General features: G+C 43.4%; 9 protein-coding genes across 9 annotated transcripts; 6 read left to right on the top strand and 3 right to left on the bottom strand.

The window, feature by feature from the left end:
• Nucleotides 1-334: 334 nt before the first annotated feature.
• Nucleotides 335-1,947, top strand: EAE97_009529 (uncharacterized protein; the record flags this gene model as incomplete). Its single annotated transcript, XM_038880044.1, has 4 exons — nucleotides 335-373; nucleotides 442-492; nucleotides 548-912; nucleotides 969-1,947. 4 exons carry the CDS (start codon nucleotides 335-337, stop codon nucleotides 1,945-1,947), a joined length of 1,434 nt encoding a protein of 477 aa, XP_038729155.1.
• Nucleotides 1,948-3,632: 1,685 nt separating this feature from the next.
• Nucleotides 3,633-4,937, top strand: EAE97_009528 (uncharacterized protein; the record flags this gene model as incomplete). Its single annotated transcript, XM_038880043.1, has 3 exons — nucleotides 3,633-3,885; nucleotides 3,938-4,758; nucleotides 4,815-4,937. The coding sequence occupies 3 exons, from the start codon at nucleotides 3,633-3,635 to the stop codon at nucleotides 4,935-4,937; spliced, it is 1,197 nt and encodes a 398-aa protein (XP_038729154.1).
• A 547-nt stretch (nucleotides 4,938-5,484) lies between these two features.
• On the top strand, nucleotides 5,485-6,709 carry EAE97_009527 (uncharacterized protein; the record flags this gene model as incomplete). The annotated part of the gene is made up of 6 exons (XM_038880042.1): nucleotides 5,485-5,504; nucleotides 5,770-5,895; nucleotides 6,034-6,145; nucleotides 6,214-6,312; nucleotides 6,366-6,491; nucleotides 6,590-6,709. The coding sequence occupies 6 exons, from the start codon at nucleotides 5,485-5,487 to the stop codon at nucleotides 6,707-6,709; spliced, it is 603 nt and encodes a 200-aa protein (XP_038729153.1).
• Nucleotides 6,710-7,482: 773 nt separating this feature from the next.
• On the top strand, nucleotides 7,483-9,398 carry EAE97_009526 (uncharacterized protein). Its single transcript, XM_038880041.1, has 4 exons — nucleotides 7,483-7,833; nucleotides 8,051-8,100; nucleotides 8,178-8,301; nucleotides 8,395-9,398. The coding sequence occupies exons 1-4, from the start codon at nucleotides 7,648-7,650 to the stop codon at nucleotides 9,058-9,060; spliced, it is 1,026 nt and encodes a 341-aa protein (XP_038729152.1). The 5' UTR covers nucleotides 7,483-7,647; the 3' UTR covers nucleotides 9,061-9,398.
• A 1,925-nt stretch (nucleotides 9,399-11,323) lies between these two features.
• EAE97_009525 (uncharacterized protein) lies at nucleotides 11,324-13,326 on the bottom strand (the record flags this gene model as incomplete). The annotated part of the gene is made up of 2 exons (XM_038880040.1): nucleotides 11,324-12,133; nucleotides 12,187-13,326. The coding sequence occupies 2 exons, from the start codon at nucleotides 13,324-13,326 to the stop codon at nucleotides 11,324-11,326; spliced, it is 1,950 nt and encodes a 649-aa protein (XP_038729151.1).
• A 1,758-nt stretch (nucleotides 13,327-15,084) lies between these two features.
• EAE97_009524 (uncharacterized protein) lies at nucleotides 15,085-17,968 on the bottom strand (the record flags this gene model as incomplete). Its single annotated transcript, XM_038880039.1, has 4 exons — nucleotides 15,085-16,361; nucleotides 16,411-16,478; nucleotides 16,532-17,688; nucleotides 17,857-17,968. The coding sequence occupies 2 exons, from the start codon at nucleotides 17,966-17,968 to the stop codon at nucleotides 16,700-16,702; spliced, it is 1,101 nt and encodes a 366-aa protein (XP_038729150.1). The 3' UTR covers nucleotides 15,085-16,361; nucleotides 16,411-16,478; nucleotides 16,532-16,699.
• A 757-nt stretch (nucleotides 17,969-18,725) lies between these two features.
• Nucleotides 18,726-20,713, top strand: EAE97_009523 (uncharacterized protein). Its single transcript, XM_038880038.1, has 3 exons — nucleotides 18,726-18,971; nucleotides 19,026-20,145; nucleotides 20,201-20,713. Exons 1-3 carry the CDS (start codon nucleotides 18,802-18,804, stop codon nucleotides 20,450-20,452), a joined length of 1,542 nt encoding a protein of 513 aa, XP_038729149.1. The 5' UTR covers nucleotides 18,726-18,801; the 3' UTR covers nucleotides 20,453-20,713.
• On the bottom strand, nucleotides 20,714-22,767 carry EAE97_009522 (uncharacterized protein). The gene is made up of 3 exons (XM_038880037.1): nucleotides 21,811-22,767; nucleotides 21,305-21,755; nucleotides 20,714-21,229 (listed from the first exon to the last, which is right to left on the bottom strand). The coding sequence occupies exons 1-3, from the start codon at nucleotides 22,428-22,430 to the stop codon at nucleotides 21,008-21,010; spliced, it is 1,293 nt and encodes a 430-aa protein (XP_038729148.1). The 5' UTR covers nucleotides 22,431-22,767; the 3' UTR covers nucleotides 20,714-21,007.
• A 98-nt stretch (nucleotides 22,768-22,865) lies between these two features.
• On the top strand, nucleotides 22,866-24,116 carry EAE97_009521 (uncharacterized protein). The gene is made up of 5 exons (XM_038880036.1): nucleotides 22,866-23,153; nucleotides 23,211-23,281; nucleotides 23,395-23,519; nucleotides 23,688-23,748; nucleotides 23,801-24,116. Exons 1-5 carry the CDS (start codon nucleotides 23,093-23,095, stop codon nucleotides 23,852-23,854), a joined length of 372 nt encoding a protein of 123 aa, XP_038729147.1. The 5' UTR covers nucleotides 22,866-23,092; the 3' UTR covers nucleotides 23,855-24,116.
• Nucleotides 24,117-24,170: the final 54 nt, after the last annotated feature.

Genomic DNA, 24,170 nt, shown 5'->3' with positions numbered 1-24,170 from the left:
AGCAAAATTGGCCTTTGAATTCATCTTCATTCGAACCAAAATATCATATATTGTCCCGTGGTTTAACCATTGTTCCCCCGCACCATTTTTTCAATGCGGGATATTCATTTTAGCGAGTCACGTCGATAATGGTTGTGGGGTCTCATTGGCTGAAATCCACTCCGATCCCGCTAGCTTACAGGAGGGGCAACTCTTAGCTTGACTAAATTTTTGTATATACTTCTTTGTCTGATCTCTCATCTTTTTTTATTTTCTCAAGCAAACTTCACTTCAGTATTTCAATATACAAATCATCTACACTCTCTCTTGCATTTAAGAGTATCAATTCGCGATCATGTCTTCTACATACGCCCTCCCAAAGTCTCACCAAGAGGTTTGTCACCACCTAAGATGCCCTGCGATCAAAATGCTGGGTAATTTGACTGACTCATTGTTTCACAGATGTTGGAGAAGTCTTTGGTTGAGACTGATCCTGAGATCGCTGAGATCATGGTGAGTAATTCAATGCATGTCCTCAACTATGCCAATTACTGACGAGAATATATAGAAACTCGAGATCCAACGTCAGCGTGAATCGATTATCCTTATTGCCTCCGAGAATGTTACCTCCCGTGCCGTTTTCGATGCTTTGGGATCACCAATGTCAAATAAATACTCCGAGGGATACCCAGGCGCTAGATACTACGGTGGAAACCAACACATTGACTCTATTGAGTTGACCTGCCAAGCTCGTGCCCTCAAGGCATTCAACTTGGATTCTGAGAAATGGGGTGTCAATGTTCAATGCTTGTCTGGTTCCCCAGCGAACCTCCAAGTTTACCAAGCTATCATGAGACCTCATGACAGACTTATGGGTCTTGATCTCCCACACGGTGGCCACTTGTCCCACGGTTACCAAACTCCCCAGAGAAAGTGAGTTGCAAAATTGTCGTTTCTTCATATTTTCATCCAGCTAACAAATATGCCAGAATCTCTGCCGTATCAACATACTTTGAGACCTTCCCATACCGTGTCAACTTGGAGACTGGTATCATTGACTACGACCAACTCGAGGCCAACGCTTTGATGTACAGACCAAAGGTTCTCGTTGCTGGAACATCTGCTTACTGCCGTCTTATCGATTACGCCCGTATGCGCAAGATCGCTGATCTTGTCGGTGCTTACCTCGTTGTTGACATGGCTCACATCTCTGGTTTGATCGCCGCTGGTGTCATCCCAAGTCCTTTCGAGCATGCTGATATCGTTACCACCACAACCCACAAGTCTCTCCGTGGTCCTCGTGGTGCCATGATCTTCTTCCGCAAGGGTGTCCGTAAGACTGATGCCAAGACTGGAAAGGAGACCCTCTATGATCTCGAAGGCCCAATCAACTTCTCCGTCTTCCCAGGTCACCAAGGTGGACCACACAACCACACCATCACAGCTCTTGCTGTTGCCCTCAAGCAAGCCACAACTGATGACTTCAAGAAATATCAACAACAAGTCGTTGACAATGCTAAGGCTCTTGAGAACGAATTCAAGCAATTGGGCTACAAGCTCGTAGCCGACGGCACTGACTCCCACATGGTTCTCCTCGATCTCAGAGCACAAGCACTTGACGGTGCCCGTGTTGAGGCTGTCTTGGAGCAAATTAACATTGCTTGCAACAAGAACTCTATTCCAGGTGACAAGTCTGCTTTGACCCCTTGCGGTATCCGTATCGGTACACCAGCTATGACTAGTCGTGGATTCGGTACTGAGGACTTCAAGAGAGTTGCATCATACATTGATCAAAGCATCAAGATCTGCAAAGAAGTCCAAGCTGCTCTTCCAAAGAGTGACAACAAGCTTAAGGATTTCAAGGCTAAGGTTGCCGGTGGTGAAGTTGAGAAGATCAATGAATTGAGAAAGGAGATTGCTGGGTGGGCCAGCAGCTTCCCTCTCCCAGTTGAGGGATGGAGAGAATAAATGTTTGATAATTTGGCATTTGGTTAAGGTGTTCATGGTTTGGGTGTGGCTAAGAAAAAGCAATCAGGATTCATCATTTGCAGGCGCTACTTCTTTTGACTGATTCAACGTCGTCATGATATACCAGGGAGTGGCAGGGGGTTTATGAGGGAAAAAAGTTTAGAGGTCGAGTTCAATAGACCATATGAGATACCTAGATAGAAAATCAACTGTTTCTATCGTCACTTTGTATTGAAGTATTACGTATTAGAGACCAGGATGTGAATGTTCATTGGGGAAAAACATTACCGATTCTGTACGACCTACCATTTCTGTCTGTTGAATATACATCATGAGCGCTGAAAGTGCTGCAAGAGGGATGGATTTAGGTTAAGATTGGACCGGGATAATTAGGTAAAATAGTACCTAGGTAGATAAATGAATATGGTTGATTGTCTGCTTAAGCAAAATCTTATTTCTTTTATTCACGGCTGGCTTTACTTCACATATCTACCTATCTAGTGTCTAAGTAAGACAATAAATCATATGTGGCTAGACACGTAGTTTGTCCTGACCAATTCCGACGTTCCTTCATCTTCTCTTAATCCGAGGCAAGCCACTCCAAACTTCCTGTGCTCGGCTGTGTTCCTGAATTCTGGGGCGAAAAGGCGGTTGGCGCCGGATCCACATAAGCAGTGTTCGCGTTGTGCCTGACATGATATGATAAGGTTTTCATCAAGTTTTAAGCTAAGGGATTAGGATACGGGTACGGATGGTTCCAAGGTTATTTGAGTATTTAGTAGGTGAGTAGGAAGGTGAGTAGGTAGGTGAGTCGGTAGGATGAAAAGGTTGATAGTATTGATGCTTACGATTTACGATGATATAGGAATATACTAGGTAGGGTTTTGATATTATATAGATCGTAATTTATATCTAACTACCTGGGTAGGTAGTATCTGGATACGGAGATAGAGTAAGTAAGTAGTAAGTAGTACGAAGAGCATGTGATGTATTATTATTATCTATCTTTTGATTATCTAGTACCTGGCAAACTTAGAGATACCTAGATAATAGACAAATATATAACGTTACTAGAGAAAATAAATAGATGTGGCAATGAGCTACTTGATTACCCACCCAGATCAGATACTACTACTACCTGGGTAAATACTAGGTGTTCATGTATTCGTACTGTCACCGTTTCGTTCGCCTTCAAAAAAGTGAGACTGACATTGATAGATCAAGGCATGTACTTGTGTGGCTACCAAGGTATATCATGTATGGTACGTACTCCTACCTAGGTATGATTGATTGATTCCCTTTTCGAAATGTCGGGGTATCGGTATCTCTCTAATTACTTTAAGTCTTGCGCCAATGTACTCGACTAGACTCATGATCACTTTTCATTGGTCAAATCTCACTTTTTGAGCGTATTAGTGGGTCGGGCTGTGGAGGCAACCGTAATAGGCGACCGCTATCGTCATTCATTCGTGCTCGTGCATCCTGCCGTGCTTTGCTTTGCTTTGCTCTTGCTAGTACTCTGAAGCTCTCTACCTCTTACCTTCATCTCAGCCATCTTCCTTTCTCTTCTCAATAACCAACTCTTCTACTTTATCAACATTTTGCAATTCCATCAAAGATATCGTTCTCATTCTCTCAATTCATCAATACAATCCAATAAACTACATAGGAATTAAACCTACATCATGAAGGGTGCAGTTTTTGCCGCAGCATCGCTGCTCGGCAGTGTGAGCGCCGGTGTTCACAAGATGCCTCTCAAGAAGGTATCTTTGAGTGAGCAACTTGCTACTGCCAACATGCAGGAGCATGCTAAACACCTGGGTCAAAAGTATATGGGTGTCCGACCTGAATCTCATGCCAGTGAGATGTTCAAGGAGACTTCCGTTCACGACGCAGGCGATCACGCTGTTCCAGTTTCCAACTTCCTCAATGCTCAATGTAAGGACATACACCACCAACAAGTATTAATCAGACACTAACTTCCGGATAGACTTCTCGGAAATTACTATCGGTACACCACCACAAACATTCAAGGTCGTCCTTGATACCGGAAGTTCCAACCTTTGGGTTCCATCTTCCCAGTGCGGTTCGATCGCATGCTACCTTCACACAAAGTACGACTCATCCTCATCATCTACCTACAAGGCAAATGGAACGTCGTTCGAGATTCGATACGGATCTGGAAGCTTGAGTGGTTTCACCTCCAAGGACGTTATGTCCATTGGTGATCTCAAGATCAAGGACCAAGTCTTCGCTGAAGCTACTGAAGAGCCAGGTCTTGCATTTGCCTTCGGTAGATTTGACGGTATCTTGGGTCTTGGTTATGATACCATCTCCGTAAACAGTATCGTCCCACCTTTCTATAGCATGATCGATCAAGGTCTTTTGGACGAGCCAGTTTTTGCCTTCTACTTGGGCTCCAATGATGAGACTGACGAATCCGAGGCTATCTTCGGTGGCGTCAACAAGGACCATTACGAGGGCAAGATCACCGAGATTCCTTTGAGACGCAAGGCTTACTGGGAAGTCGACCTTGATGCGATCGCCTTTGGTGATGCTAAGGCTGAGCTTGATAACACTGGTGTCATACTTGACACTGGAACTTCTCTCATTGCTCTCCCAACTACTCTTGCTGAGCTTCTCAACAAGGAAATCGGTGCTAAGAAGGGATGGAATGGTCAATACACTGTCGACTGTGCCAAGCGTGATAGTCTCCCAGATCTCACATTCACCCTCAGCGGTCATGACTTCGCTATTGGCCCCTACGACTACATTCTTGAGGTTCAAGACTCTTGTATCTCCACCTTCATGGTAAGTTTTCTTTTAGCACTGATTATATTCGTGAATGTCTGCTAACAATTTACTAGGGTATGGACTTCCCAGAGCCAGTTGGACCCCTTGCTATCTTGGGTGATGCTTTCCTCCGAAGATACTACTCTGTCTATGATCTTGGTAAGAACACTGTTGGTCTTGCTAAGGCCAAGGCATAAATGTATTTCAATCAAGCCAAAGTGCTAAAGTTGTAACAAATTGAATACCCTCGAGTAACTCGAGGACGGAAATCGGCGATGGGAATTTCCTTTTAGTGTGTAGAATAGGGAGTTCTCATTTCTCTAATAATAACTATTATGCATGATTTTCTATTTGGGAAGGAGGGTTACTTTTCCTTGGTCAGAATGCCTACATTTGGTCATTGATCCTTGATCGTTGGTCATTATCACATTAGTTTTGGATGTCTACACATCTACTAGTACGGTGCTGAATACAATATACCGATGAAAAACATTGTTCTTTGTGAGACTATTTCGACTGTGAATGAATATGATGTAATTTATTACTTTATTTAATGAACACCAGGAAAAACTTAGGACGATGAAGATGGTGAACCACATAAAGCGTGACGATTGCATCTCTGTTGGGGGTGAAGATGATGCAGCACCACAGTATTACATAAGCGAGAACTTTACCTATATGTTGTAGTGGGCAGTTTCGATAATTCTGAATAACACAAATATTTTTGTTTCGCAGACGCTAAATATGGCGGATACAGATACTAAGTAAGTGAGGAATATGCATGTATGAAACCGGCCCTTTCTGCAGTTCTGTAGGGAAAGTGTTTCCCGTTGTCGATCTATTCAAAAGCGTCTTCCAGGTCTGCAGAAGACCGACTTGCGGATGACTGCGAGGTGGACTATGTAATTCAATCTGCAGAGGAGAGGGGCTTGGGGAATTTGCTGGAGTTTGCGGGAAACAATTTACTACCATTTGCAGAGAGGAGGTTCTTAAAATTCGCGGAAAACTAGCTAACACCCAACCCTTCAGAAAAGATGCTGCCCGCACAAATGAGCGAGGTATTCCGTATGCACCATTCGTGGATCGAGTCGAGGATTATGTTACTACGAGGGCAGATGTTGAGCCCACGTTGAAGAGATTCCAGGAGATGATTTCGTAGGTTGGAGCTCTATTTTTGGATAATCTACACAAACGGAGGGGTGTTTGCTTTGGATACTTGGACTTGGGGATCCCTGGGATTGGGGTATTGGTCGATTCGAGAAATCAGAGGCTCATACTTCGGAATTTGTTTAGGAAATATCAGTTCATGGAGGTCAATCAACAGAAGAGAATCGCCGGGTTGAAAATCAATATGCCGGATATTCAGAAGACGCTGGATACGGTGAGGTTTTTGAAGACGAGGAAGGTATGTTTGTACTGTGTTGTGAGCGGAGGGGGGGGCTTAAGAGATTGGTGCTGATATGTTTTCGATAGGAGGGTGCGGATCCTATACAGGCTACTTTTGAGTTGAATGATACTTTGTACGCCAAAGCCAATATTCCAGCTACGGAGGAGGTTTATTTATGGTTAGGGGTATGTTTAATATTTAGGGAAGAGGTGAGGGAGGTATATTGACAAGATGGCAGGCAAATGTTATGTTAGCATATCCGATTGACGAGGCGGAGGAATTACTTTCGAATCGACTCGCGGCTGCGAAACAAAGTTTCGCGAACTGTGAGGAGGACTTGGATTTCTTGAGAGAACAGATTACGGTATGTTTACTCCACTTCACTCACAGACCATAACTGGGGAAAAGAGAAAGTTGCAGAGTGGGGAGAGATTAAGCTGACGAAACTCTTTTGATGAATAGACTATGGAGGTTGCTACAGCTAGGGTATACAATTGGGATGTTACGATGAAGAGAAAAGAGAAGAATGAATCAGAGGTTGCAGAGGAAAAGGATGGAAAGACGGGCAGTTCTAATGGTTGATAGAGTGTTTGGAAGAGAAATAATGAAAATATAAAGTTCTGGGATATTGGTGGGAGCTTTCTTATGATATGATGATGACGATGATGACGATGATATTCAGGAGAACTCAAACCAAACCATCTCTGGTCCAAATGCGAGGAAAAGAAAAACATAGATCTTCGAGTTTTGATGTAGAGAAATGAAACTCTTGATATTCTATTGGTGTGTTGATATTTGATCAATATAGATCATACCCAAGTTTTCTAGCTCCTGATAGAAACTTTGGTACAATGAATATACTCAGTACAGAGTACGTACAATCTCCACGTAATTTAGCTTCTCCCCTGGAAATGCATTCTCGTATAATACACGATATTGGTAAGATCTAATCTTGATCTTATTTGTCCCCAACGGCTTCTAAATATCGAAAGATAGAAATATCGATTTGGGGTTGAATACATGCCCCTGATCAGGGGATCAATATCAGGGGAACTTTTCCTTACCAAACTCGCTTACAGGGTGTATGTAATTATCATGAACTCATACGTGCACTCTCTTTGTACGGGGAAAAAGAAGGCACAGTCAATAATAAGTATTTACATTGTTTTATTAGAATTATAAATCAATCACATATTAAATAAGAAAAAATAAAATAGCAAAAATGAAATTCGGGTTTTTTTGGTATCTTAAATTGTATGATGAAATATATTGTATGTAGGATTGGCAGGTAACAATTGAGATATAAACACTTTCCCAAGGGACCATTTCCTGCCTCGTAAAGCTAGAGCCCCTCTTGGATCTAATAATTAGTTCAGCCAACTTACCTGGCAATAAGTTGAATCTCTGTGCGCACATCGACACCTCCCCATTACATTATCTTCCCTTTCTTCTTTTATTCTTCGCCGCACATATTACCCTGAGAAAATTTTGACATCGGATACCGTGAGAAATCAGACAACATGGCAGCCAATCCAGAAATGAAACTCGATCCAAAATACGATCACTATGATTTCCCAACCACGTCGCCCACGGCTCAGAGTGGTCACCCTGGACACACAACCCCAGAACAGGATGCGCAGGTGCAGCAGTTGAGGTTGAAGTTGGAGACCGCGGGGTTTACAGAGAGATTGGATACCCTGACTTTGGTATGTTTGTTTGTTTGCTGTTTTCTTCGTGGTGCTGGTGTCGATGCTTGGGCTTGGGAAGAGGGGAGAGGGGGGAATCTACTGGTGCTTTGGATGATCGAGATTATTTTTGGGGCTTGATCGCTGTTTGTTACTTGGCTTTGAGTGCTTGATGATGTGCGAAGGAATGGTGAGAAAGGAGACATATTGAATGTAGCTAATTGTTATCTCTTCGCAGCTTCGATTCCTACGAGCACGCAAGTTCGACGTCACATTGGCTGAGAAGATGTAAGAACCCTCGATATACACACCTTTGATTTTCACTATATATTGGAAGCATGATGAATACTAATACTGGAGAATAGGTTCGTAGATGCAGAGCAGTGGAGAAAAGATTTCGGTCTTGATGAACTCGTCCGTACCTTTGACTATAAGGAGAAGGAGGAGGTCTTTAAGTACTATCCTCAATACTATCATAAGACTGATAAGGTACGTCTTTTCTTGGCTTTGTTTGGTTTCTTTCGCGAGATTGTCTTTGCTCTCGCATTTCCTCGTTCACTATCTAACATATCTCACCCACAGGATGGTCGTCCAGTCTACATTGAACAGATGGGTAACATCGACCTCAACGCCATGTACAAAATCACCAGTTCCGAGCGTATGCTTCAAAACCTCGCTGTCGAGTACGAGAAAATGGCCGATCCCCGTCTCCCAGCCTGTTCCCGCAAAGCTGGTTCTCTCCTCGAAACCTGCTGCACCATTATGGATCTCAAGGGCGTTGGAATCTCCAAGGTTCCTTCCGTTTACTCATACGTAAAACAAGCCTCTGTCATGTCCCAAAACTATTATCCAGAGCGTCTCGGCAAATTGTATTTGATCAATGCACCATGGGGTTTCTCAACCGTCTTCGGTGTTGTTAAGGGATGGTTGGACCCTATTACCGTTGAGAAGATTCATGTTTTGGGATCAGGATATCAAAAGGAATTATTGGCGCAAGTCCCTAAGGAGAACTTACCTAAGATTTTTGGAGGTAGCTGCGAGTGTAAGGGTGGTTGTGCATTGAGTGATGAGGGTCCTTGGACAGATCCTGCTTGGGCTAAACCTCCTAAGTGGGCATCGACAAATGGTGATCAACATGTCATCAACACTGAGAACGTTAACGCAGGTACGGTCCCAACTGGAACCACTGCTCCAGCGCCGGTTCCTAGTGAGGAGGGTGTCAAGGCACCTGCGCCAGTTGCTCAGTAGATGTATATATTGGGAAGGGAATTGTTGTTGATTGTGATGGGTTGGCGTGTAGTTGAGCGAATGGGTGTTGAGGTGTCATCTGAGATATCAGTTGAGTTGTGAATGGAAATGGGAATGAGAACAAAATTGGGATTGAAATGCATGTTACACGTGGAAAAATAAAGACGCTGTTATGGAGCATGGAGAGAAATGGATGCATACAAATGAGAGAATAAAGAAGAAAGATTCTATCGATGCGATTATTGCGTTTTCTTCTTCCTCTTTTGGTAGTTCAGTACAGACAGAAACAGAACTTTAGATATGGGATTTGGTATTGATACATTTTTAGACTTTTGGGATTGTTTGATTGTTTGTGTGACTGCACGGTGATTGAATGCCGTCTTTGAATTAGTATGACTCTTGTGTACATGTACGAGTAGTCTGGTAAATGTAAATGTGCAGAATGGTTGAGAAGGGGAACAAGCGAGTTTGCGAGAAGGGACTGGACTAATGTGTTTTAGATTTTGGGAGTTGGGGACTTGAGACTTGAGACTTGGGGTTCAAGGTTTGAGACTTGGAACTTGGGGGTTTGAGGGGTTGAGCGGTTGAGCGGTTGAGCGGTTGAGGGTTTGTGTTGGTGAAGTAGATGGAATGTAATGAAATGTGCTTTCGTGATGTCTATCTTTGGTAGGTAGGTAGGTAGGTAGTAGATGTAAGGACATTGGGTTGTGAGTTTGGTGTAAGTTAGTGAGTGGGTGGGTGAGTGTATGGAAGCACTTAGTGGACTGGACTGGACTAGACTGGACTCTGGATTCCAGACTGGATTCTGGAATTGGGAATTTGGGATTGGGAATTTGGGATTGGGAATTTGGGATTGGGAATTTGGGATTGGGAATTTGGGATTGGGAATTTGGGATTGGGAATTGGAGTAGATTGGTTTGATTTGAGCTGATTTGATTTGAGCTGATTTGGGTTGACATTGCTAGCTGGGTTTAGGTGGGATGAATGGATGGGTTGTAGAGATTAGGGTGATAATGTGATGGTGTAATAGTTTTTTTTATGTTTACTTTGTGTAGTATGTTGGTGCTGTATGTTGGTGCTGTATGGTGTGGGTAAATGGAGAGGATTTATAAAGGCTATGATGTATACTTTTCTTAAATCTTTCACTGTGTTTAGATGTATCCCCTTTGGGAGAGGGGTTTGAAGGGAGGGTGAGGACGAGAATTAAATAGGGAGGGGAATAGGGAGGAAATGGATCGGGAAATCGAGAATACGATAAAAAGATAGAAATACAAAGGAGGACGCATAGAACAAGGGAGAGAAGGTAGAGCTCAAACAGAAACATCCAATATGTAGCGATGAAAGTACTAGCGCACTAACCATTGTACTCTTGAATATTTATCGCCTTTACCAGACTGGTTTTCTTGTCGTCTGTCTGGACTGCTCACTACAGTGCTATACTTTGAGGGCTTTTTTGGTATGATTGGAGTTTGAGGTAGGTGGGTAGAGACTTTTTGGATGTGATATTTGAGATGCGGGATGCGGGATGTGGGATATAAAATTGGCTCGGATTCATCTCAAATCTGCGCAGTGTAGAATTGAATGACTTTCCAATAGTCATGTTGATGGTGGATATCAACCGCAAATGGTCTGCTTGTGATGAAAGTTGGGGGTTTTTATTATTTATATGTTTGGAGTGATGGTGACGCCTGTGATTTATGTAGATTTTTTGGATTATATCTTTTTCGTGATACTACTGTGTTTATTAACTTGGGGCTTGGTTTGGAGTATTGCATTATGCTAGGTTGGATTTATGTATGTGTGTGTATTCTTGTGAGATTGTGGCTGTAAGACTTCTTTCCTCGAGTCTTTGTTATACGGATTGTACAATAAGGGCAACGTTGGAAGGGTTTGGCTTACGACAAGATGAATGATAGAAAGGGGAACCGAGGAATGAGGGGGGTAAGTGGAGCTCACTTCAGATCATCATTTTGGTTCCAAAGAAAGAAATGAGAAGTTTGTAAAATATGTGCTCTATTTTATATATGCTAACTGTGTAAATCTATGTATGTATTTTTGTTCCATTTGCATGGTATTGCTTATGTAGGATGTGTGTAATAACTATCTATGCATCATATATCTTCAACTCATCTCGACTCATATCATAAATGCTCCTCGCCAGTGCTAAATTCAAAATGCCACGAAATACCCAAGAAAGATTCGCTCTGTATATACCAACTTAAGCCAAGTAAAATGGAATAAATGAAAAAAAATCCCTCGATATTTACCATCCAAATTTCTCAATCGTAACCTCTAGATCTCTACCTTCTCGTATCAAATCCGCACATTTGTTGTTTACTGTTCGATTCAATCCATCCGGTCCACTAACCACTACACCTATCTTCTGTCTCTTCTCCATCTCTTTACTTGAATCGCAAACAACCCCCTCCATCAACCCATCTAAATCCGGTCTCCCAACCTCCGTCGTAGCACCCGGAATAATAATCTCCACCCCCTTCCTTATCAAATCTTCCCTCTCCTTCTCATCAATCCATTCAAGATGCGCACTCTTGTGAATAATCCAGATCATTACAATTCTCTGTCTCCTCTTCGTCGTCAGTGCTCCAGTCTCGGAATCTCCACTTTCGCTTGAAACATTCAGGAGATGATGTATGATCGGCCACGTAACGGCGATTCCACTGCCCCCAGCAACTAATATTGCGAGATCCAAATCTTCAAGAAGAGACCGAGCGTGACTACTTCCGTATGGGCCGTCGAGACGACATTTTAGTGTGTTTTTGAGTTGGGCGGCACGAAGGAGATCGGCGGAGAATCCGGAGCGGGCTCGGATTAGGAGGGTGAGATTGGAGATTTTTGAGGAGGGAAGGGGGGCTGGAGAGGCGATTGTAAAGGGGTGGGCTTGGAAGGCGTGGGAACGACCAAGAGAGGGGATGGTGAGAAAAACGTGGTCAGTTGCGTTCCAGCCGGAGGAGATCGAGTGGCCGAGTGTTTGGGAGAAAATTGTGGTGGGTGATTTAGGGAGGTTGAAGGCTAGGAGGACAGTTTCGTTGTCAGGGTAGATACTGACTTTGGCCTAGGTAGGGTTAGTTAACTGTGTGAGAAGTGAAGGTGAGGAGGAAAACCTACTTCAGCCATAATACTTTTCGCGCAAAGGCGATATATCAAGCGATCCACGAGGAATATTGCAAGAGCCCATCCAACATAAGTTCTCGTTCCCCTGTGATGGAAATACAAAATGACCAAAGCACCAGCTTGCAACACAACGTGCAATCCCAAAAACACCTCGTACCATCGCTGACGGAATGACGCCAACGACGTCACATATAATGACTTATATGTAAATAAAGCCGATAGTCCCAAATAGATACACGGGTGAGTCAGAAAATCCCAAATTGTCCAACCACTAAATGGTACCAAAATCACATACCACATTACGAACATGGCGCCAGCATGAATGAGCGCAGCAATCATAATTAGCTCTCCAAGCCGCCGATGAATAATATTTAGAGATTCATAGGAGACACCTGTGAGAACTTTAAGTGGTTGATTCTTTGCGCCGAGGATGTATAGCAGTGGGAGATTAACACCGAATATCAGGCCTGCTCGGTCTCCAAGCACGGAGGCTTCGAACAATGTGAACGAGATATTGTAGAAGGTATAGAAGATATTGAGAGCAAGAAACGACATGATGAATATTGAAGAGCCGTTTGAAGGGAGAACTTTGTTGAAATAGGGGATTGGTCGAGGTTGGTATACGAGGAACGCTTTGATGCGGGAGATGATGGTGATTCGGCTCGACGCAGTGCTATTGGCAAAACGGCTTCCGGATATTAGAGGCATACGTTCTCCCCCGTCGCCGTGTTCATCAGAAGGAGTATTTGATCCAAATGTACTGCTCCCAGACGAACTAGCACCGCCATAGTCTATCTCCTCTCGAATTGTCTTTGATGGCCCATCGTCCAGTAAATCGTATGGATACCTCTCCCCTCTTTTCCACAAAGCCCTTCTTCTCCATCGTAAAACCTTCTCCGTCCAGTGTATACCCGAAAGAACCAATACAAACCCTAAAATAACCCAAGGATAAGTATTGATCAGTTTCTCATTATACAGCGCTCCATCAATCAATTTCTGGAATTTATTCTCATCCGGCTTCTCCTCAGAATCGTCCGTCGTCGATAGTTGTGAAGTTGTATGAACAACAAGATTTCGAGCAGTGCTGTGTATCCATTCTGTGAGAAGATAATGTGATAGAGTGGTGGTATTCATGTGGAAGTTTAACAAGATGCATATGGTGGTGTAACGAAAGGATCCTGAGGATCAGATTAGATCTGAGAAATGATCTGATAAGATTTCAAGAGTTGACTAACTTATGTGGAGAATTCTATCCTAGCGAATCATAACGCATCAGATTTAACATCAAAAGTGGAGTGTGATGCGAAACGAGCTCTTATTCACTCAAAGAGCACACCCAAAGAGCCCAACGGTGGGAGGGGAGGAGGACGTCTATAACATGGGAAGGGAAGGTTTAATCAAAGAGTCGATTGGGGAATGAGAGGTCATATTAGGTCATGTCAGAACATGAAGGAGCATGGACAAACCTCGCTGAGAGCAGGCAACCCCTCCCGTTCAACCTCAACTAAGTAGTAGAGTGTGTCAGAAGTGTGTCTGTATTTCCTAAGAATCAGTTCTTAATTACTTATATGCGATGGCCTATGTTCCGACACACCAAGAGTTTTGGAAACTTGTTCCATTGGAATACCTGACCCCCTCGGCAGATTACCATGCAGACATTTCCTCGAAGAATCTTGTCTCTTACTTACTCAAATTGACTCGCACCATATCATGAATACATTCTGTGTTCTATTACAAGTTCCTTCAATGGAGAGTCCGAGCAATCATGAAAGTTTCAGATACGAAAAGGGAAGCAAAGGTCATGTGCTAGTGTTGTGGGAAAGTTGACAAGCGCACACTTTCAGGTATCTTGTATTTTAATCTCATGAAGCAGCCACGCTTAGCTGTACAGAACTCGAAAGATCTATCTAGGCCAAGTTGCTTGGACGCCACCAGCGATATTGTTATTGCATTTTAACTCCCTTCTCTGTGTATATCTTTTGCTAGCTGCATGATAAAACAAAAGAACCATAGTCGAACTATGTGGCATTTTAAGATTGTTGAACAAGAAGCTACCACTGGTATTGATTATGCATTTGCGCCCCCAAAGAGATCCGGGAGATTAAAATATTGAATTTGGAAAGAAACAAGATGTGCAATTCGAGACGCTGAAGTTCCTCTAGTGGAACGTAATAAGTGAAGCTCAACCATTTCATAGGTAGACTCGTCGTCGTTCGCACCCAGAAAAATTTAACCCATACCGGTCAGTATCTCGAGAGGATATCATACAAACCGGTGGACATATGAATTCACAACGCCAAATTCAAACCTCAAAAGTAATTGAGTTATTTGCACCCAAAATCTCAGCCTTGTACACTAGTGACGAGCTTTGTATGTATCTCATATTCCCAAGCAATACATCTATCCCCCACCTACAAACTATATATGCTTATCAAAATAATTGACACGCGACAACGAGACTCATAGCTCAATTTCCACTTTAAATTCACTCTTGCGCTCCCTCAGCATCCAAACCCAAAAAGTTTACAGGTGAACAAAAGTGCAAAAACCAGACCTTGCTGGCTACCTTTCGATAGACAGGACCTGGAAAATCCCCGAGTTGGCAGGAATTTTTTTTATATAATTTAGATCATGAACCAATCGGGGGTCATGATCATCGAATGCTGGTTCTTTAACACTCACCCACCTCGCGGTGGTTAAAGTGCAGTGGACAGTCGTATTAACCGCTGCACCAGGTCGTACGATGAATTGTTGAGAGAAGCGAGATTGTTTTGGTATATATTTGAAGGGGAATATGGTGAATAATGGTGGCTGAAGATGTTACGGATGATAGCGAAAGCGGTGAAATATGACTGAAGTTCTGAAGTTGGAACATGGAATTAGGGAAGCAAGCGGGGGGCTTCATTCAGGTAGGAATACAGAAGGTGCAGGAATTTTGGGAGTCTACATTAGATATCTCATCATGCTCAAGCATCATTTGCATGGTGTAATAGCTGTAACGTCAGAGTGGTTCATGATTTTTGGAATCGATAACTACAATATCCCTAAGTTTGAAATGATTCCCTTCATCTAACCGACATCCAGCTTTCATGATCCAATCGCCAATCATATAATGCCACTATTCCTCAAACCTACCACCTACTAGTCCTTTCTCAACTCAGATACGCGAGACCCATGAATCTGACTGTGCATAATTCCACACCACCTCTCCTCCAATCCGAGAAATCGCGTGGAACTTCTCAATAATCTCAATCGGTGAGATATCGAGTTCCCTGCAGTTATCATAGAAAGCCTGCATAGCCTGATCGCCGACGAATAATCCACTTCATCTTCCACCCGATCATCTAGTAACCTGTACAAGCCGACCCACTTCTAATCTGAAGTCCTTCAACCCGGGGAGGATCTGCATGGTGCTGGGAGCTGATCTTTGAGTATCATTGGGTGCGCAGGTAATATTTAAGATTTTCCAGACTCGTTGCATTACCATCTCGAAATCGTGGTCATCGAGACAAGGGACCAAAGAGTGCGTGAGTTTCTCAGAGAACACCGCGAGCGTGAGAAGGTGTTGACTTCTAGCGATTTTGTGTTTGATATGGTGGCGGTGTGAATCTACCAAGCATCTAGGAGGTGCACCATCGACCATAACTAGCCCAATATTTGAAAAAGTGCGGGCGGGAATCTGAACCTACAGGGAACCTCGGGTGCTTGCATTAGCTTCAACCTGCGGCTTTAAATTATCCTGTATTATTGGTATCTCATCTGCATAGAGCCGCCGCTACATTGTCCATGATGAACAACATCAAGCTGCCCGTCACTTTTCTTTCATGGTCAGCATGTTGTTTTATTCACAAGATCGAATTATACTCAGGCTTGCGGATATCTCCATAAGATGAAGGCGTTGGTCTCAGATATCTTTGTGAAGAGCAAGGACTATCATAAAGAATTATTGCTGCTATAGGTGGGAGAGCCTATACTCTGTCTCAGTCTGTAATCACACGCAGATCAATGCTATTCTTGGAGGAAGTATCAAATGCAAGTTTCAGAACACCACACAATCAATGCATGTGTGGTCATTCATATAGACCATTCATTTCCTCACTTGAAGTAGGCGGATGAATTTAGAGGTATGATACCAACTACTGTGCCCTCGCTTGCTTGTGACACCTATCCTTTCTTATCTAAGTATCCAACAGTTCTTATGGTGATGAAGGACCCTACCTAAAATATGATAAGATTCCTTTCGCGGAACGCACATTTAGAATTTCGATTCTCGAGACATTGCATCACTAGCATAAACGTGATCAGATCATCAAAAATTTAATGGAAGGATTAAAATTACAATTGGATTTTTTCCTGTGTCGGCATAATTTTGATAATGGATCTTTGTCGATTGGTAAATCGCTGTTCCCAAATGTTGAACTCGGCACTTTCTTCCCCCAGAGCACGCCCATCGTCGTATCAGTGTGCCTATCGTGAATTATCCAGTCAACGCCTCTCGAATACTATTTTACAATGCCCTCATACCCACCACCTCCACAGTTGGCGGTACCCAATCTGGGTCGTCCTTTTGCATGTGTGCAAAGATCTGTTTCAATGTAGGAAGTATCTGACTTTCTTCTAAGGAAATATTCCTAGACTCCGAAAGCTCTTTGCACATACACAAGCGTCTTCCTTTAGGAACATAACCTGTGTTGTAACGATGCGGTTCGACACCATCCGGATCTTCAACCACAATATACAAATGATCGAGCTTCTTGAAGATATCGAATTCTCGGAGCAAAGCCTGACATGACCAATAACATAAATTGACCGCAAGCTTTGTGATACCTTGATTGACGGCATTGAGGACAATATATGGTGCATCAAGAACGTTTTGCGTGAAGTCGCGGGAGCGATTGGTTACAGACTTGTATTGGAGATAAATGACATCAAAGCACCGAGAGTAGACAGGTATAGATGGAGCTAGGAGGTCTTTGTATCCGTATCGCAAAAAAATAGTATTAAATTCTTCGAGGGCCACTTCACGTGAGGCTCGGCAGGTGAAAAAGAGGGGAGAAGGTTGTCTGTTTGGAACGAATCGAGGATTTGGTTGTGCCGTATTTGAATCTGAAACGTAGAACACTTCGGTAACATGGCAGAGATCATCTTGGAGAATTACTTCTTTCCATATTTGGAGCTGTACCTCCTTAGGGAAGGAAGAGAAAATAGTGAAAACGCGTTCCGTCTCTGTCCTGTGTTCGAGTGTGACCGGCGCAAGCTCTTTTTCCATCTTTGTATTAGTTGGCACAATCCTCAATTGTTGCAGGGACTCTTGGATGGTGTTTGCACTGTCAACAGGGCCTGGCTGAACATCCTGTACGGCATTTGTAGCGGGAGAGTGGTTGAAAACCTGGACAGAGCTATGGCAAAGGTCGGAAGTGAGATTTTGCATAGGTTTGCTGCATTGAGAAATGGTTTGGTTGCTCGTCATTTCATCACCCACAACGATTTGAGAATCTACCAATTTCGTATTAGTATAGAATTGAAGATAAGGATAGGGTATAATTGATAGAAGATGCGACTGAAATACGATTCACATAAAAAATGAAAACAAGTAAGTGAAGCATAATTATCTCATGATGCTTGCCTCCATGGTTTGAATTGACAGTATTGCTGCTATCCCACTTGCATTTGTTCTCCATCTTTTGTTATCAAATATATTGGCATTATTTGGGCATGAGAGTGCTTTGAGAAGAGTGGGAATCCATCTTGACGACGAAGAAGTGCTTACAATCATTTTCAAACCCAAATTGTTGGGGAGCCGAAAGATATATGCTTATAAAGAGAGAATCCTTATATTGGGGATCCCGATAGAGAGGTCTTACTATAGCAACAAGAAATTACACGCGAGAGTGGGCTACTGTATCAATGGCACAACTCTGGCAAAAGGTGAAACAAGCTTCCACGGAATCGATTCTGATTGGTGTCTTTTGGTAAGGGTGCCTACTAGAAAGCTACCATCTCAGAAGGAACGAATTGACACAAAGAAGAAAAGAAAGCAAAGCGCGCTGAGCAACAAGCTTTTAAAGCTGTATATTGAACGAATTATCAAACCATCTTGGTTGTGTGCGTTATTGTGGTGCATCAAACTATGCTTGCGACACAGAATTCAATCCAAGAGTCCGTATGGAAGTGTTTAAAATAAAACCGTCGAAGCATTCCAAAGCTCTGATGGAAATCAAGCATATCTCCGCTAGATATTGTGTACTTTGGATTGGACCTTACCTTGATAAAAGTTATTCTGATTTCTCAAGAGATGGCCGTGAATGGCAGGTTGAGTAAATCGATGTTGCTGATTCGTATGTGATGACCTTGGTAGTCGCCGTTGAAGTAATTGAGTCCTGGCCGTGGGTACTACATATGTAGGTGGTTCGCCTGAAAGTGTAAAGACCAAGCGAACGGTGGCACGTGATAAATCGGCAAAAACTACTGGGAATTTTTTGAGCCTAGCGCATTTCACGGGCATCCCACGACGAAAAAAATAATCCTAGGAGCTTCTGAAAATTTGTGGAAGCTTAACTTTCAACCCAACAAGTCAACCACCAACAACGACAACATTATATCGACAAGATGTCTGCCGTTGATTATCTTCTCCATGAGTCGGCCACTGGTTTCGCAATCTTCCAGGTTGTGCACCAAGCCGACACGATTGGCAATCGATTAAAGGAAGTTCAAGATGCAGGTCAAGATCTTGCGAAATTTGGCAAAATGGTCAAGCTTGTCAATTTCGCGCCATACAGGTTAGCTATTTAATGCTTTGCAGAGTGGAGCGTCTGAATTGACAATTACTCTAGAAATGCTGCTGAGGCGCTCGAGAATATTAACATGATCTCCGAGGGTGTACTTTCCGATTACTTGAAGTCGAACTTGGAATTGAACATGCCAAAGCCATCGAAGAAGAAGAAGACCATTCTCGGTGTTTCCGACAAGACTTTGGCTGGTAGCATCAAGGAGGAATTCCCAGGTGTCTCTTGCGAGACCGGTGAAACTTCCGAGGTTGTCGCAGACTTACTCAGAGGATTGCGATTGCACGCACCAAAGTTGTTGAAGGGTTTACAAGAGGGTGATGTCGAGAGAGCTCAATTGGGTCTTGGACACGCATATTCGCGCGCTAAGGTTAAGTTCTCGGTCCAGAAGAACGATAACCACATTATTCAAGCTATCGCTACTTTGGATCATCTCGACAAGGCCGTCAACACTTTCTCCATGCGTGTCCGTGAATGGTACGGATGGCACTTCCCAGAACTTGTCCGACTCGTCTCGGATAACCACACATATGCCAAACTTGCTTTGGCAATTGGTAACAAGAAGAACTTGACCGACGAAGATTTACACGATATTGCCGCCCTTGTTGACGATGATGGAGATAAGGCGCAATCGATCATTGATGCTGCAAAGGTTTCTATGGGTCAAGATATCTCAGTCAACGATATGGAGAATGTTTCCGCATTCGCAAACCGTGTCGTCAAGCTCGCCGAATACAGAAGGTCCCTTTTCCAATACTTGACCGACAAAATGGCAATTGTTGCACCTAACTTGGCTGCTTTGATCGGTGAAGTTGTTGCTGCCAGACTTATCTCTCACGCCGGTTCCCTTACCAATCTTTCCAAATACCCAGCCTCCACAGTCCAAATTCTCGGTGCTGAGAAGGCCTTGTTCAGAGCACTCAAGACCAAGGGTAACACACCTAAATATGGATTGATCTACCACTCCAGCTTCATTGGTCGTGCAGGCGCAAAGAACAAGGGACGTATCTCCAGATTTTTGGCAAACAAGTGCAGTATTGCAAGCAGAATCGATAACTTTTCTGAGGCACCAACCAACAAATTCGGTGAGGCTTTGAGAGCCCAAGTTGAAGAAAGATTAGATTTCTATGCTACTGGTACCGCACCAACAAAGAATCAAGATGCTATGGTAAGGACTCTGAGAAATTTTCAATTTTGATCTATTGACTAACATATTTTGACAGAAAAAAGCAATGGATGCTGTTCTCGGTGACATCAACGTTGAAGACCCAACCGCCGAAGATACCGAAATGGCTGACATCGCCCCAACATCCGTCGCCAAGCAAGAGAAGAAATCCAAAGACAAGAAAGAGAAGAAGGAAAAGAAAGACAAGAGCGAAAAGAGTGAGAAGAAGGACAAGAAGCGTAGACACAGCGAAGCCAACGGAGAAGAAGAGGGCGAGAAGAAGAAGAAGAAGAAGAGCAAGGCGGAATAAATGTCGCCTTCATCATTTTAACCATGGTCTAGACGTCTTTCTCCTTTTCTTTCTTTCTCCTATCATCTCATCTTGTAAATTTCGGGCAGCTGGGTCATCAATGGCGGAGTATAGCTGTGTTATTATGGGCGTTGAGGACTACTTTTTTGTTAACAATCTTACCGTAGAAGCTCTGGCTTGTGGTGGTATTTTATATGGCTTGGCTAGACACTATGAGGTGCATAAAATTGGAAAAAAGCATATAACTCATTACTTCTACGGATGACCTCTCTTTTTTCATGTGACCTGGATTTGATCTTGAATTATCAACCTGTGAGACTTGCTTGACATTATTGACATGTATGTAATTTTATTCTTGTAGCTCTTTGCCTTTCTTAACTCGTAGCATTCATTTAAATCGACTTGTGCCGGACGTTCATTTAAGTTTAGAACGCTTTCCGTTTATAAACGCCTTCTTCGCCAGCATGCCCAGTCCCATACTCCTCTCCCCCAACCACTCCTTGCAGCTATGCTTTCTTTTTTCTTGCTATTAATAAGTATCAAGGCAAAACATATTCAAGCACCTTCACTACCAAACTCATTGGTCCAATCCGTGCTCCTTTGAATATCTTCTTGGGAAACAGTAGGTCTAGCCCCCTTGATAGCTTTGATAAAATCTTTTACTTGAAGAGGTGGCTCGAGAAGCTTATCCGAATCGACTTCTGTCCAGGACATTTCCATGGCTCCCGCGTCACCGGGTGAGCAGGGAGTTAGTTTCTCTATTCCATCGGACATGACCTTTTGTGAAGTTAGTCACATCTTCATCTAATGAAATCGAAGAGGAGATTTTCAGGTGATATTGGAGGCCCTTACCTTTTTATAATGTGTAGCAGTTTGGATTTTCCGTACAGGTTGCATCAAAGCGTCTTGAACCGCAATACTGATATCACTTCCCGAGTAGCCCTCACTCAATTCTCCCAACTTTCTATAATCAGAGGCCACCAATTCACAAGGAGTAGTTCCGACACTGATCTCGAACATCTTAGTTCGTGCAGGTAAATCCGGAAGGGAAATATGGACACGGCGTTGAAAACGACGTCGAATGGCAGCATCTAGTTGCCAGGGGATATTGGTAGCACCTAGGACCAATACGCCTCGGCTGTCTCTTCCTACACCGTCCATTTGGACAAGCATTTCGGTTTTGATACGTCTCGAGGCTTCTGACTCTCCTTCTCCTCTGGGTCCGCAAAGAGCGTCTACTTCGTCGATGAAGATGATAGAGGGTTTGTTTTCGCGGGCCATGGTAAATAGTTGTTTGACTAATCTATTGAATTGTCAGACATGCATATCACTCCATGATAGGAATTCGGAAAACGTACCTTTCACTCTCTCCCATCCACTTACTGACCAAATCCGAACTGCTCACACTGAAGAACGTACTGTTTGCTTCCGTAGCTACTGCCTTGGCCAAATAACTCTTTCCTGTTCCCGGTGGTCCATAAAGCAGAATACCCTTCCACGGTTGTCTTTTCCCCGTGAACAAATGCGGAAACTTAATTGGCAAAATGACAGCCTCCTTGAGCGCCTCCTTTGCGGCCTCCAGACCCGCTACATCCTCCCACTTGATATTTGGTTTATCCTGTAGAATGGCTCCTTGCAATGCATTTCTCAACTTTTTACTCTCTGGATCCCCTTCCTCTTCATTGCCCTTTCCTCCGGCCGAACTCCCATTCGCTCCCATCATACTGGGTTTCTTTCGTTTGCCTTCCGCATCTGCAAGATGTGTTTTTAATTTTTCGGCTCGCTCCATGTATTCGCCGGCTTTGGCGCGGATCATTTCCTTGGATTTGGCATTTTTCTCCCATTTGAGAGCGAGCATGAAGAGTTCAAGAGACTGGTAGTAAAGTTGATATGCTTTATCATATTCCGCTGCGGTATCGGCTTCGATAGCCTTCTTAACCACATCTATGGCCCGCCCAAGGAAATCGGTGTTCGACATCTTGAGGGTGGGGTTTGCGAGTGTTGATGTTGATGTCTAGATAGAGAAGCTTGCCTCGATGTTAACGGAACTCCAGGCGATTATTTACAAGGCGCGTCTTTTTCTCGTCGAAGGACACCGAGATTGACGTTTGGTTTAATCGCCGTTGTACTTGACTTGAACAAGTCTCGAATTTGGTAGAATGACGACGATAACCTTGGTCAACAAAGAGGGTACGAATTAAACTCCGTAGGACTGTAAGAACGACTATTAATGGACCAGGACAGTATATTACTTCTCTATGCGCCCGGTATTCTCGTCCTATGTATCTTGGGGTATGGACCTGTGGAGGATATTGAGAATTCGAAAGTCTAGGTTGTCGCTTGAGCTTGTGAGCTTGGCGGTGTTTTGGTTGCCCCGCGATTGCGCTAGACATCGTCTCAATAATTTGATACTGGATAAGAGAAACTTACGAAATTTCGATATTGAAATATTATTCAGACAAATTATTTTAATTCTCTACGACTGCATTATAAGACGGTTGATTCGTGGCGCTCATAACTACAATCTATTGGTATAATTTGCAGCTTTCCTCGCACAGAGAAAGTAATCTACGCAGAGTATAATCAGCCTATTCAACTCAAAGCTCCAGACCAGAAACCAAATACCCTCACATCCTCACCATGGCAGAACAGCAGCAGCGACTCCAAGCTCTCACCGAGGAATATCAAAACCTTCAAACAGGTCATCTTCACCTCTCATCTCCTTCACATCTTCTCGCTATATATTAACCTCCCCCAGATCTCCAAAGCTCCATTTCTTCCCGCCAAAAGCTCGAATCCCAACAACAAGAAAACAAGAGCGTCCAAAAGGTACATCTCCCCTTCCTCCCCTTCTTATCGTTCCCATTCAAGTCCCACACCTTTCCACCTCCCGATGTTCTCCCAATTCCAATCCCAGAATCGCACTAACCCCGCTACCCTAGGAATTCTCCGCCCTCTCCTCCGACTCCAACATCTACAAGCTCGTCGGCCCTGTCCTCCTAAAGCAAGATAAAACCGAAGCTGTCATGGCCGTTGACGGAAGATTAGAATTTATCGAGAAGGAAATGTGCGTACCTTATCTCCTCTTTCTACACTTTACATCCCATCCTTTCTTCTGCAACACTCTCGGATGTTTTACTTATGGGACTTTCGGAATGGAGTTTCGAAGCAATCTTTCCAGATGAAATTTGAGAACACATGAATCTCTAATACTTTTTTTCCCTCGCCTATTTAGAAAACGAGTCGAACAAGCTATCAAAGACGTACAAGACAAAAGTGACGGCTTGAAGATGGAGGTATGTTCCCCCCTTCCACTCTTCCCAAGAAACTAAATTAACACCTCCTCAGATAATAAAACTCCAATCCGAGACCCAAGGGGCTCAACCCCAAGTCGCAGCCTAAATCCACACCAGCTAGAAAACATACATCAAAAGTACTTCAAAGAAATCAAGCAAAAGTAAGGCAGGCGGGCGTTAATATCATCAGGAATGTATAAAACATATACACAAAAGTATGTATGTACCGGAGCATTTGCATGGCCAAGGGCGTTAGATATCCATTTACTACATTTCCTACGTACTAGATATGCGTATGACGTATTCATAGTAGAGCGAGCAAGAAGTGACTTTGACCATACAAAATCTCGTTTTCTTCCCGCGTATTCATAATTAGCACAAACATCTTCTGATTTCGATTTTGATACAAAATACCGAGCTAG

The sequence above is a fragment of the Botrytis byssoidea genome, assembly GCF_014898295.1.
Source record: "Botrytis byssoidea strain MUCL 94 chromosome Unknown BBYS_022, whole genome shotgun sequence".
Taxonomy (NCBI): domain Eukaryota; kingdom Fungi; phylum Ascomycota; class Leotiomycetes; order Helotiales; family Sclerotiniaceae; genus Botrytis; species Botrytis byssoidea.
This window is presented reverse-complemented; position numbering and strand designations above follow the sequence as displayed.

Coding starts and splice junctions, on each gene's coding strand:
- EAE97_009521 (XM_038880036.1), top strand. CDS start 23,093: ATGGCAGAACAGCAGCAGCGACTCCAAGCTCTCACCGAGGAATATCAA. Junction 23,154..23,210: donor ATATCAAAACCTTCAAACAG/GTCATCTTCACC, acceptor AACCTCCCCCAG/ATCTCCAAAGCTCCATTTCT. Junction 23,749..23,800: donor GTGACGGCTTGAAGATGGAG/GTATGTTCCCCC, acceptor ACACCTCCTCAG/ATAATAAAACTCCAATCCGA.
- EAE97_009526 (XM_038880041.1), top strand. CDS start 7,648: ATGGCAGCCAATCCAGAAATGAAACTCGATCCAAAATACGATCACTAT. Junction 7,834..8,050: donor GATTGGATACCCTGACTTTG/GTATGTTTGTTT, acceptor ATCTCTTCGCAG/CTTCGATTCCTACGAGCACG. Junction 8,101..8,177: donor GTCACATTGGCTGAGAAGAT/GTAAGAACCCTC, acceptor ACTGGAGAATAG/GTTCGTAGATGCAGAGCAGT.
- EAE97_009523 (XM_038880038.1), top strand. CDS start 18,802: ATGTCTGCCGTTGATTATCTTCTCCATGAGTCGGCCACTGGTTTCGCA. Junction 18,972..19,025: donor GTCAATTTCGCGCCATACAG/GTTAGCTATTTA, acceptor CAATTACTCTAG/AAATGCTGCTGAGGCGCTCG. Junction 20,146..20,200: donor CAAAGAATCAAGATGCTATG/GTAAGGACTCTG, acceptor ATATTTTGACAG/AAAAAAGCAATGGATGCTGT.
- EAE97_009522 (XM_038880037.1), bottom strand. CDS start 22,430: ATGTCGAACACCGATTTCCTTGGGCGGGCCATAGATGTGGTTAAGAAG. Junction 21,756..21,810: donor TGGATGGGAGAGAGTGAAAG/GTACGTTTTCCG, acceptor ACAATTCAATAG/ATTAGTCAAACAACTATTTA. Junction 21,230..21,304: donor CTGCTACACATTATAAAAAG/GTAAGGGCCTCC, acceptor ACTTCACAAAAG/GTCATGTCCGATGGAATAGA.